The 12,093-nt window shown below is 36.2% G+C and overlaps 4 protein-coding genes across 6 annotated transcripts in view; 2 read left to right on the forward strand and 2 right to left on the reverse strand.

Moving 5' to 3' along the window:
• Positions 1 to 1,561, forward strand: part of LOC107703141 (phospholipase A2, minor isoenzyme-like) — a 4,852-nt gene extending 3,291 nt beyond the window's left edge. The window contains exons 3-4 of the mRNA XM_016505670.1: positions 940 to 1,073; positions 1,210 to 1,561. Coding sequence (XP_016361156.1) covers positions 940 to 1,073; positions 1,210 to 1,331 — 256 coding nt within the window. The 3' untranslated portion in view covers positions 1,332 to 1,561. The remainder of the gene's footprint in view (positions 1 to 939; positions 1,074 to 1,209) is intronic.
• Positions 1,562 to 2,185: 624 nt separating this feature from the next.
• On the reverse strand, positions 2,186 to 4,238 carry LOC107703130 (C-type lectin domain family 10 member A-like). The gene is made up of 4 exons (XM_016505661.1): positions 4,230 to 4,238; positions 2,730 to 2,939; positions 2,533 to 2,645; positions 2,186 to 2,448 (listed from the first exon to the last, which is right to left on the reverse strand). The coding sequence occupies exons 1-4, from the start codon at positions 4,236 to 4,238 to the stop codon at positions 2,283 to 2,285; spliced, it is 498 nt and encodes a 165-aa protein (XP_016361147.1). The 3' UTR covers positions 2,186 to 2,282.
• Positions 4,239 to 4,802: 564 nt separating this feature from the next.
• LOC107703142 (phospholipase A2, minor isoenzyme-like) lies at positions 4,803 to 7,418 on the forward strand. Its single transcript, XM_016505672.1, has 4 exons — positions 4,803 to 4,863; positions 5,950 to 6,100; positions 6,567 to 6,700; positions 6,837 to 7,418. Exons 1-4 carry the CDS (start codon positions 4,815 to 4,817, stop codon positions 6,956 to 6,958), a joined length of 456 nt encoding a protein of 151 aa, XP_016361158.1. The 5' UTR covers positions 4,803 to 4,814; the 3' UTR covers positions 6,959 to 7,418.
• A 394-nt stretch (positions 7,419 to 7,812) lies between these two features.
• LOC107703143 (C-type lectin domain family 4 member E-like) lies at positions 7,813 to 11,130 on the reverse strand. Of its 3 annotated transcripts, none has more exons than XM_016505674.1 (9): positions 11,013 to 11,130; positions 10,710 to 10,813; positions 10,488 to 10,571; positions 9,399 to 9,482; positions 9,195 to 9,272; positions 9,016 to 9,054; positions 8,357 to 8,496; positions 8,160 to 8,272; positions 7,813 to 8,075 (listed from the first exon to the last, which is right to left on the reverse strand). In XM_016505674.1, exons 3-9 carry the CDS (start codon positions 10,567 to 10,569, stop codon positions 7,910 to 7,912), a joined length of 702 nt encoding a protein of 233 aa, XP_016361160.1. In that variant the 5' UTR covers positions 10,570 to 10,571; positions 10,710 to 10,813; positions 11,013 to 11,130; the 3' UTR covers positions 7,813 to 7,909. The 3 variants fall into 3 exon arrangements, with proteins under 3 accessions (XP_016361160.1, XP_016361159.1, XP_016361161.1); XM_016505673.1 differs by having other exon boundaries at positions 10,710 to 10,829; XM_016505675.1 differs by lacking the exon at positions 10,710 to 10,813.
• Between the last annotated feature and the right edge of the window lie 963 nt (positions 11,131 to 12,093).

The raw sequence follows: 12,093 nt of genomic DNA on the forward strand, positions 1-12,093 counted from the left end.
TATTTCAAGAACACTAATTATTTCCTACTTTGATAAACGCATGTTAAACTTGTAAATCATATGTTTAGTTTTTTAATGGATTTTTGGAGATGGTCCGAAATTAAAGCGAAGGCGAGATATTGAAACTTTTCCTTCATGACATTTGTTGTTATGACATCCAGTGAGTGAGCATATGACGTTTGACATAATCGGACGACATTTCACCGCTAATATGAGTACTTTTTTATTTATTTATTTTTGTTATCACTTAAATTATGGACATTTGACTTATAGCAGTGTCCAGTGTTTCCCATACATTTAGTTATTTGTGGCGGTCTGTCACAGAATCAAAACTGACCGCCACAAATAGATTTTCCAAAAGGATTCTACTTTGTTGAATAAACTGAGCAGTGCACGTTTCAAAATTAAAATGTAGCGCGGGTGTTTTTATATTAATGTATAATTGAAAAGAACCGACCGTCTTCAGAAAAGCTTTGCCGTCGTTTCATTTCGTCTTTCCTAGGGTTTTGTATTTGATTACAGCCGTTACCGGGGAAACCGCTATATCGCGGCTCCAACAGCGCCTCCTGCCGGCAGAGAATGAATTTGAATTTGCAAGTCTGTGGGAAACACTGTCCGTGTCTGTCAGCAAACATAAACAAAAAGCATGCTTCAGAACTGTTTTGAGAAGGTGCTTTGAGCCATGTATTAAGCTGCTGCTGCTGCTGCTGCTGCTGCTGCTGCTACTACTACTCCTACTACTACTACTACTACTACTACTACTACTACTACTACTACTACTACTACTCAATGAACAATTTATCCATAGAAGCTAGCTAAATTTTTAGTTTTTCCACAGCAGCCAAGCAACACAAATATCCTAAAATATAATAATTATTGATCAAAAGGTGAATGCGACAAACTTTCGAATCATGTCTACTGCATTCTCTATCCCTCTAGGTGCTGTGAGGTGCATGATCGGTGTTATTCTGACTCATGGCAACATGAAGACTGCTGGGGTATCTTAGACAACCCTTACACTGAAGTCTATTCATTCTCATGTGACAAAGAGGCAATGAAAGTCACCTGCAATGGTAAGATGCTACACTCAGTAGGACAGACTGTACTAAAGAAGACTATATCTACAAGCTCTGTTAGTAATTGAGACCTGAACTGCATCTGGATTGTGGCACATATTTAGACTAGACTGTTGTCTTTTGTTTCTCACAGCTGACAAGAATCGGCCCTGTGAGATGTTCATCTGTGAATGTGATAGAAAAGCAGCCGAATGCTTTGCACAAGCGGGTTACAACCCAGAACACGAGCACTATCCTAGTGAAAACTGCAAATGAACTGAAACTTGATAAAGGTTTAAGACTGTCCCTCAAGTCTCATTAAAGATAGCAATGGTATATCATCTAACAGTTTATTTTTGTTCATGCCAACCGATATTTAATTCATAGCAGACAGACTCTTTAATAGTATATGCAAATTCATGTGATTAAAATTCTATATTCTATATACATATCTTAATAGATATTAAGAATTAAGTTTGATCAGAATTAAGTTTTTAAATGTATTTTTTCCCACTGGCAAACAGTTCTTCTTGTTTTATGCAGTTTGTGTTTTAAACAAGTAAAAACAATTAGTCAGTTATTTTAACTTATTATATATTGTCTGAAAAATAAGTCATATTATTCTTATCTATCTGCAATTTTGACCTTTAAACAACAAAAAATATTTTTGTTGTTTAAACAGGTTAAGTACATTTATATGCGATTATTGACAAAGAATCGTAATATAACATACGTAAAGTGTTAAAAAAAAAATAAAGTATTTAAAAAAAATAGTTTTAATCCTGTATGGATACTAGTCTGTCACATTTATTTTTGAAATAATAATATTTTATGTAGTACATGCACACTGTAAGAAATTATTTTCTTCAGTCTTGTTTTCTAATAAAAACATCTAAATGTCCATAATTTCACCTGAGAAGCAAAATTTCCTTAGAAATTAATATTAAGAGAGACTTTGTCTTGAAGTAATGTTAATTTTGTCTTACTAATTGTTTTAAGCATAACTCTAACTTAAATGTTCTGCTTTGTGCTTAAATTAAAAAAATAAAAATCAATTCAACTTCAAATTCAAGGAATATCCTCTGACAAGTCTATTATCTACAATTTTGTTCTCAAATAATTATATCTTGTTTTAAGGAAGTTTAGATATTTTTATTGGAAAAAGAGACAAAAGCCCAGCTTAAGGAAGTGATTTAGTAAGTGATTTAGGAGGTTAGTTGATGTTTGTCATTGGCTCTTGGGTTTGCCCTCACAGATGTAAGGGAAAGAAAGCGTACAGTCCGCATCATTCCACAGCCTCCGTCTGTCCACAGTTATCCGAGCGTGAAGCTGCCCACAATCCTCACCATTCACACGGACATCCCAGTCATCTGGTTGACCTACATCCCAGTGGCTGAAACAGACATCTGTAGTTAGATTAAACATCTTGGAGTTTTTCCCGATTGACCTCCTCTCATTATTTTATATGGGTTCTTACTGTTCAGTAGTACTATAGTCTGTTCCATCTACCCAGCTCCATTGTCCCTCTTTTTTCTCAACAAGCCCGATCCAGTAGCTCTCAGACAACTTCACGATTGAAGACAGGAAGTCCTGGTTTAAAAAGAGACAAAACTCACGTTTAACCTCAAATTAGACACCCACAAATTATTGTGATGCAGTGTGTTGCTGTCTTACAAGCTCAGGCAGGTCATTGACAACCACTAATTGTGATCCTTTCTCCACACAGGTTTTCTCAGCAATTTGCCAGCTCTTCTTTGTTAAAGGCTGAAAGTAGCATGAGTCTTCATAAAACACCCAGTCTTCCTGACAGGGACCTGTACAAACACATATAATAAAAATAAATCTGAAATCAGGCAGGTTTCCAAGTCCAATATAAACAATTTGCTAAGCAGTAAAGATCAGGACATATGGGGTCCAAAAGTCTGAGTCCACATCGAAAATCTGGGATTCATTATTTAATTTAAACCTGGAAATAAACAGAAAGTTTTATGTTTTTTTTTTTAAATGTTAAACAATTTTTTTTTAATGTAACATGAATAAAGAGGAAGACGTTTCTGCACTGTTTCTAGGTCACTAGTCAAATAAGTACATTTGTGACACTCATCATGTGACTCTGATCAAACTCAAGATGTTCTTTGGATGATTTCAAATTCTGGAGAAAATGATCATCAGGTTTGACACAAACTTGTGGAGTTCATGAGGTTCAAGTGCTGAGAAACTAAATTCAGCTGTTTACTCAAACTGTTAAGCTAATTATATAGTTTGTAATGATATTTTTTTATTATTAAATTACATAAATGGAAAGATTAGTAGCATTTTCACTAGTGGTCTCAGACTTTGGACCTCACTGCAAGTCATGAGGAACCAGACTAAAATATATAAGACTGAGCATTTTTAAAGAGTACAGAAAATATACTGCAAACTATGTAAAGTTTCAGACACCTAATTGCATGTCAATTTAAATTAAATGAAAATGTAGAAAATTCAAACTTATATATTAAATGCAATTAGTTGACCATAAATGTTTTTTGAGCCACTTAGGTAGGACGTAAGTAAATTTTTTATGTAATTTAATAATTAGGCTATGTCTATATTCTTTAAAATGTGTACTTTTGAATGTACTGACAAGCATTTATGGTAAGTTCTATTAAAATTTGTATGGCATGTATTCAAATATATTTGTAATTAAACATTTGTAATGATGAACTTGCAGTTTAGTAAACTTTAATATTAAAGGGGTCATATGATGCTATTTTAAAGATCATTATTTTGTGTATTTGGTGTAACAGAATATGTTGACATGCTTTAATGTTCAAAAAACACATTATTTTTCAAATACTGTACATTATTGTAGGTCCTCTATGCCCCGCCTCTCTCAAACACGTCGTTTTCAACAAAGCCCCCTCATTTGACAAGCGCAGTCTGCTCTGACTGCGCCACAAGCAGGGTCGGAAATGTAACGCCCCTTACCATAATCGCGAGCATCAGCTTTCAAAGTAAATATCAAGACAGTTAATAATGTCGTTAGTTTTATGATATGTTCGTCTGCCAGTGTGACAAGACTGCAGCGGAGTGTTTTGCTCAAGCACCTTATAACGCCTCCAATAATCATCTATCCTCGAGTGTTTGCAGCTCAGCTTCCAAAGACATCAGCAGCTTTCTCATCACTCTTACTGCATTCATGGTCACTCTCACACCACTATATAGCAACAAAATACCCTGTAATAAGTGAAATTGTGTTATTTGCTGTCATTTTGGTCATTAAAAAAAACAAAACAAAAAAACACTTTTGTGTGCTGACAGCTGTTTTGCAACTTTTTCCAAGCCTTATGAAATTCTGCTTTTTCGAGAAAACTGAATTCTTGTACCAGCTGTGCAAATTGAAAACACATGCTGATGTTCCCAAAGATCAAAACATACACACACACACACACACACACACACACACACACACATGTAAATACACTCAACTTGCACAAAACTGTAACAATCCCAGCAAAGATCAAAACATACACACACACACACACACACAAACATAGATAAGTGTATGTAAATACACTCAACTTGCACAAAACTGTAACAATACCAGCAACTGTATGTTTGGCCGCTTGTGTGTGTACATGCATGCGCATTTATTAACATATGTTACGTGTATAATTCACAAAGTTAGCTTATCAATGTGCCCCGCCCATCAAGGTTATATAAATAAGTTATAGACCTATAAATAATTGGCCAATACCTGTTCATTCAGTCTTCACCATGAACACCTTCCTCTCTGTCGTGATCCTGAGTGTGAGTCTGCCCACCTGTGAGTATACTTAAGATGTGTTCTACTATTCAACTCCAGCTTATTGTTTTAATTTATTATATTTTATTATGTATGCAAAGCAAATGTTTAACATATAGAGATACTGAATATAATTTGCAAAAAAAAACATTTATTTATTAGTCAGTCCAATAATTGAACTATTAACTAATAAACATGTACATATTTTATTAGATAAAATATGTTATGAGAATGCTGTAAGGTATACTCCTTTATTATTGGTCATTAAACCTGATTGGTTAAACTGGTTATGTTTCAACTGATCCCGTGCTCCCTGGACTCTACAAGTTCACCAGTGTACTGATCACTGGATGAAGCAGAAACAAACCAGTCATATGAAACTGCTATACACATTTCAAAAATATTTTATAAAGGTGATGATACACGGGGCAACTTTTTTGAGCAATGTTGCTTGGGCACTTTCCCATTGAGAACGGGCAACAAATTTCTATCTGGATACTTTAGATCGGCTGTGGGCCCTGTGTCTCACCTGGTTGCCCGTTGACAGCAACATTGCTCAAAAAGTTGCCCTGTGTATCGTAGGCTTGAGACGGATGGTGAATTAAACATTTTATTAGATTAATTTTGGTCATAAACATATAGTGTATGCTGCTTCTATTGAATAGTGCAGTTTGCAGTGCACTATGAATGGTGTCTGTCAGAAACAAATCAGCCAATTTAATGGTACAGTAGACCCAAAACTTAAAACTCTGTCATCCTTCATCAATGCCATTTTAAACCTGTGTGACTTACCTGTATCTGACTATCTGTCAAACAGATTTGTTGAACAGTGGATTTCTTCTAAAGAATATACCCTGGCCACTCCTTCCATATAATGACAAAAGCTGTCAAGATTCAAAAAGGATGCACAAAATTGTAATTATAAACTAAAAGTGGTTCATATGTACTATATTCTAAATCTTCGGAAGCATTTTGTCTTTTTTAGACAGTTTGGTAAGTACAGAACAGTTGTTGATTAAGATAGTTGTTTACATAACATTTTGATTTTATTTCATCATTAGATTGCTAATCAGTATGAAGCACTGATAAACTATCACTGTTTAACAGTGCTGGCGACTCTAGACTACCGCGCGCTGTGGCAGTTCAGGGCTATGATCCTCTGTAACATCCCTGATAGCTGGCCTGCACTGGATTATGCAGACTACGGATGCTACTGTGGAAAGGGAGGCTCAGGCACCCCGGTGGATGAACTGGACAGGTCCGATTTAAACCGGTTATAGAGACACTGAATTAATCATTTGAATCCGTTTTGTCAGTCACACTTCAGCCTTCTCAAGCTGAGAAGTTTAGTGCATAGTTTATAAATATTCAAAGCTGCATGTTGCACAAATTAATTTATTTTTGTAGGCAGCATGCGTTACAAAAAAAAAAAATTAATAAATAAAATAAAATAAATACTACTACAGTCAAATAGTTTTAAACCTTACCTTTTTAAGGAGATGTTTCAGAAAAATCTCGGCACAATAGTAATGTGAATATTAATTAAGTGCATTATGAATATTAAATGTGTATCAATGAACAATTTATCCATAGAAGCTAGCTAAATTTTTAGTTTTTCCACAGCAGCCAAGCAACACAAATATCCTAAAATATAATAATTATTGATCAAAAGGTGAATGCGACAAACTTTCGAATCATGTCTACTGCATTCTCTATCCCTCTAGGTGCTGTGAGGTGCATGATCGGTGTTATTCTGACTCATGGCAACATGAAGACTGCTGGGGTATCTTAGACAACCCTTACACTGAAGTCTATTCATTCTCATGTGACAAAGAGGCAATGAAAGTCACCTGCAATGGTAAGATGCTACACTCAGTAGGACAGACTGTACTAAAGAAGACTATATCTACAAGCTCTGTTAGTAATTGAGACCTGAACTGCATCTGGATTGTGGCACATATTTAGACTAGACTGTTGTCTTTTGTTTCTTGCAGCTGACAAGAATCGGCCCTGTGAGATGTTCATCTGTGAATGTGATAGAAAAGCAGCCGAATGCTTTGCACAAGCGGGTTACAACCCAGAACACGAGCACTATCCTAGTGAAAACTGCAAATGAACTGAAACTTGATAAAGGTTTAAGACTGTCCCTCAAGTCTCATTAAAGATAGCAATGGTATATCATCTAACAGTTTATTTTTGTTCATGCCAACCGATATTTAATTCATAGCAGACAGACTCTTTAATAGTATATGCAAATTCATGTGATTAAAATTCTATATTCTATATACATATCTTAATAGATATTAAGAATTAAGTTTGATCAGAATTAAGTTTTTAAATGTATTTTTTCCCACTGGCAAACAGTTCTTCTTGTTTCATGCAGTTTGTGTTTTAAACAAGTAAAAACAATTAGTCAATTATTTAAACTTATATATTCTCTTAAAAATAAGTCATATTAGTCTTATCTATCTGCAATTTTTACCTTGTTTAAAAAGACAAAGATACTGATTCAAAAAATTATTTTTGTAGCTAAAGCAGGTTACGTACATTTATATGCAATTATTGACACAGAATAGTAATATAACTTCTTATAAATTAAACAAACATACTTAAAGTATTTAAAACAAGTAAAGTATTTAAAAACAAAATTGTTGTAATCCTGTATGGATACTAGTCTGTAACATTTATTTTTTAAATAATATTTTATGTAGTACACACTGTAAAAATAATTTTCTTCAGTCTTGGTTTCTAATACCTGAGAAGCAAAATGTCCTTATATATTAAGAGAGACTTTATCTTGAAGTAAAGTTAATTTTGTCTTACCCCATTGGTAATTTGTTTTAAGCATAAATCTAACTTAAATGTTCTGCTTTGTGCTTAAATTTAGGGAAAAAATTCAACTTCAAATTCAAGGAATATCCTCTGACAAGTCTATTATCTACAATTTTGTTCTCACATAATTATATCTTGTTTTAAGGAAGTTTAGATATTTTTATTGGAAAAAGAGACAAAAGCCCAGCTTAAGGAAGTGATTTAGTAAGTGATTTAGGAGGTTAGTTGATGTTTGTCATTGGCTCTTGGGTTTGCCCTCACAGATGTAAGGGAAAGAAAGCGTACAGTCCGCATCATTCCACAGCCTCCGTCTGTCCACAGTTATCCGAGCGTGAAGCTGCCCACAATCCTCACCATTCACACGGACATCCCAGTCATCTGGTTGACCTACATCCCAGTGGCTGAAACAGACATCTGTAGTTAGATTAAACATCTTGGAGTTTTTCCCGATTGACCTCCTCTCATTATTTTATATGGGTTCTTACTGTTCAGTAGTACTATAGTCTGTTCCATCTACCCAGCTCCATTGTCCCTCTTTTTTCTCAACAAGCCCGATCCAGTAGCTCTCAGACAACTTCACGATTGAAGACAGGAAGTCCTGGTTTAAAAAGAGACAAAACTCACGTTTAACCTCAAATTAGACACCCACAAATTATTGTGATGCAGTGTGTTGCTGTCTTACAAGCTCAGCCAGGTCATTGACAACCACTAAGTGTGATCCTTTCTCCACACAGTTTTTCTCAGCAATTTGCCAGCTCTTCTTTGTTAAAGACTGAAAGTAGCATGAGTCTTCATAAAACACCCAGTCTTCCTGACAGGGACCTGTACAAACACATATAATAAAAATAAATCTGAAATCAGGCAGGTTTCCAAGTCCAATATAAACAATTTGCTAAGCAGTAAAGATCAGGACATATGGGGTCCAAAAGTCTGAGTCCACATCGAAAATCTGGGATTCATTATTTAATTTAAACCTGGAAACCTTTTTTTTTTTTTATGTAACATGAATAAAGAGGAAGATGTTTCTGCACTATTTCTAGGTCACTAATCAAATAAGTACATTTGTGACACTGATCATGTGACTCTGATCAAACTCAAGATGTTCTTTGGATGATTTCAAATTCTGGAGAAAATGATCATCAGGTTTGACACAAACTTGTGGAGTTCATGAGGTTCAAGTGCTGAGAAACTAAATTCAACTGTTTACTCAAACTGTTAAGCTAATTATATATTTTGTAATTATATTTTATTATTATTAAATTATATAAATGGAAAGTTTAGTAGCATTTTCACTAGTGGTCTCAGACTTTGGACCTCACTGCAAGTCATGAGGAGCCTCACCTTGCACCGGCATCACATGCTCAGAGAAGTGAGCATTTTCTGGGAGGAAAAGATTAATAAATTAATTAGAAAAATGACGACAAATTAATATTACAGGTAGTTTTAGTACAGTTTATATATGGATACACCTACATAAAAAATTTATTTTACAAAAGACAGAAAAAGTGGTCTTTACTTACCAAATTGCAGAGTTTTGGGGGCCTCAAGGGTCTTCAGAGAAAGTCTAAGATCAGTGACATCTTGGCTGACCTGAGAGACTTTGAAGAATCATAATCAAAAACAAACTCTATGGTAAAAAAATCGCATCGAGTGGGATCCAACAGGTTTTGCTAAATTTGACATCAACAAATTAGTGGGGTGGAAGAAAAATGCAGGCAACATACTTTTAATTCCTACAGCCAGCGTCAGTATAAACACATAAAGGACAAGAGCGCCATATAGTATGTACATCTTTCTGTTCTGTCTACCTGTAGGAAAGAAGAAATAAGTTGAAATGTAAGAAAATGGAACAAACTGAAACTGCATTTTGAATTATCATGGAGTGTCAGAATCCATTTAAAGGTGGGGTGATTTCTGGTGGCCAATGTTGACATTTTAAATCACCAAAACAAACACGCCCCTATTTTGATAGCTCTGCCCCACACATACGTACGCAACCCAGGCAACGATTAGTTCTGTGAAACAAATTAAAACCAATGTTGCACCGTGTCTACACCGGACGCGAGCGGTGCGTCTATAATACTATAGAACTCATTATAATCAGTGATGCTGTCTACACTGGATGCGGCGCAGCGCGGCGCGACACGACAAATCCCCGACAGAAAACTGCTGCTGCGTTCTATTAATGACGTATTGACACAAATTTCTAATGATTTTCAACGGTCGCTTTGTCGCGTCCAGTGTACTAGACAGACTTTAGCTGTTGCGGCGCAGACACGGTGTTACTCACCTATCGAGAAGAAACAAAGCAACCTCGGTGTCCGATCTCAGGCTTTCTCACTCCTTGAGTTCTCTCCATCGCTGGAAAGCTGATCCGATATTTACACGGGTCCTACTTCTTGCCTTATTGCCTTAAGCCTTCTTTTGTTCCGCAGACGTTTTCCTCTTTTGTTTTATATCCGCCATCTCTATCTTTCTGTCGTCGCTCGGCTCGGCTAATGTCCATCCTGTGCACTGAGCGCTCTCTCCTCTGCTTCATGAGTAGACACGCCCCTTACTGCTGATTGGTTACAAGTTTGTTTTGGTACTCGGCCCGAAAAAGCATTTTTTTTTAAATACATACCCCCACCTTTAACAAACAAGGATTTACTATGGTATTTCACTGCCTTATCTGGTTACTAGAAATGTTAGTTTTTCTTAGTAGTAAGGTGTCGGGATTTATTCTTAATTTTGAGTTAAAATTTTCTCCAAAACAGTTTTTAACAATAATATACAAACATTCCTTTCATAAAATGAAAAAAAAAATCTCTCACCTGATTCATGTAATAACTTTTGGCCCGTATGATTAATTTCTGCCTCAGATGTGGTAAACCGGTCATATGATACAGATTCCATGTCTGAGGAATAAAAGCAGGTTGTATTTACATCAAATTTTGGGACTTTTGTTTCAACATCGAAATATTGAGGTGTAAATAAAGAGTAAATGTACTAAACGCAAGGTTTCAAGGTCATGCGACGAACAGTTGAATATTAACCTCTAGACTGACAAACTACATCTGAACTTCATCCATCACAAACATGGAGAAGAGCAAATGAAAATGTCTGTTCAGTTCAAAAACACAGCAGAATGCCAGGACTTCTGTACATCAGAGATACTGTCAAAATACACAAAACCATATCAAAGAGACACCAAACATATTTTTGCAAGATCATTAAAAATTGTAAAACGTTCTCATTACCAAATCAAATTAGGACTTTACTATGAAGCACCATACATTAAAATGTTCTCATGTGAAAAAAGAAAAAAAAATCTAAATGTCAAGTGCAGTGAATCTTACCGTTTAAAGTGACTGTTTCTGTTGGCTCTCACTCCTTGTCTGCGGTCAGTGTCCTGATGGCTGTTCTCTGTCATTCTGTCCTTACGCAACGGCTCCTAACCATTTCCAAGAGCGGAATCAACAGTCCTAACATCCTATTGGACTATTTGTAACATTGGAACCTCACGTGTGTGAAATAGCAAAATATTATTCAGTCAAGAAATTACCGTAGTCAACTCATACACGAAATCCACTTGTTTGACCTACATGTTATACTAAGTGTTTAGATATTAATAAGTTATTTGAATACAGCTGGACGCATACACTACCGTTCAAAAGAAATTTGAAAGAAACTAATACTTTTATCCAGCAAGGATGCACTTAAAGTGACAGTAAAGACATTTAGAATGTTACAAAAGCTCTGTTGAACTTTCTATTAATAATTAAAAAAAAATACAATACATAATAAAAAACTAATACATACTTGGCATACATCATTCGTATGTTACATGTATAAATGAACAGTTGAATAATGTGTGTGTATATATATATATATATATATATATATTGTGGCGAGTATCCCGGTTCCAGATCAGCGTCGCCCAGGAAACGCCGCTGCCACACTGATCACAGAAGCACAACACCTGTGCGTGATGATTGGCGCACCTGGAGCTCGTTCCCGCTGGCCATAAAAGCCAGGAGAAGAGACACCAGCGGGGAGTTGCAACGGAGCTCCAGGCGACATTAATGCTTGTTTCTCCTTATCCACAGACTCCGACGGCACCCCAGGAGAGGGATCTGCACCACGGCACTTCACCCCACGAGCACCGAGTTGAGACGGGCACCGAGCACCATTCCTCCGAGCACGTGTGATCAGTGTGTGGGCAATAAATCACCCTCCGGGGCACTTTCTATCAGTACCGAGTCCGTGTTCTCATTCACCCCGCGACATATGGTGGAGAATGCGGGCATTACAGTTGAATTGAGACACAGACTTGTAACGCCAGGTTGCTGTAACGATCTCTGTGCTTCTTCTAGGAGAAACGCTCTCTTCCCCAGGACAAATGGAAGAGGTAATCCGCCGCCTGACTGAGCTCTCGGC

Source organism: Sinocyclocheilus anshuiensis, unplaced genomic scaffold (genome assembly GCF_001515605.1).
Source record: "Sinocyclocheilus anshuiensis isolate Anshui unplaced genomic scaffold, SAMN03320099.WGS_v1.1 scaffold794, whole genome shotgun sequence".
Lineage (NCBI taxonomy): Eukaryota > Metazoa > Chordata > Actinopteri > Cypriniformes > Cyprinidae > Sinocyclocheilus > Sinocyclocheilus anshuiensis.

Excerpts from the sequence above, each read along its gene's own strand:
- LOC107703130 (XM_016505661.1), bottom strand. Across the intron at positions 2,646-2,729 it reads TCAATGACCTGCCTGAGCTT|GACTTCCTGTCTTCAATCGT; the intron begins GTAAGACAGCAA and ends TTTTTAAACCAG. Across the intron at positions 2,449-2,532 it reads GACTATAGTACTACTGAACA|CCACTGGGATGTAGGTCAAC; the intron begins GTAAGAACCCAT and ends TGTCTGTTTCAG.
- LOC107703142 (XM_016505672.1), top strand. The coding sequence starts at position 4,815 with ATGAACACCTTCCTCTCTGTCGTGATCCTGAGTGTGAGTCTGCCCACC. Across the intron at positions 4,864-5,949 it reads GAGTGTGAGTCTGCCCACCT|TGCTGGCGACTCTAGACTAC; the intron begins GTGAGTATACTT and ends ACTGTTTAACAG. Across the intron at positions 6,101-6,566 it reads CCGGTGGATGAACTGGACAG|GTGCTGTGAGGTGCATGATC; the intron begins GTCCGATTTAAA and ends CTATCCCTCTAG.
- LOC107703143 (XM_016505675.1), bottom strand. The coding sequence starts at position 10,569 with ATGGAATCTGTATCATATGACCGGTTTACCACATCTGAGGCAGAAATT. Across the intron at positions 8,273-8,356 it reads TCAATGACCTGGCTGAGCTT|GACTTCCTGTCTTCAATCGT; the intron begins GTAAGACAGCAA and ends TTTTTAAACCAG. Across the intron at positions 8,076-8,159 it reads GACTATAGTACTACTGAACA|CCACTGGGATGTAGGTCAAC; the intron begins GTAAGAACCCAT and ends TGTCTGTTTCAG.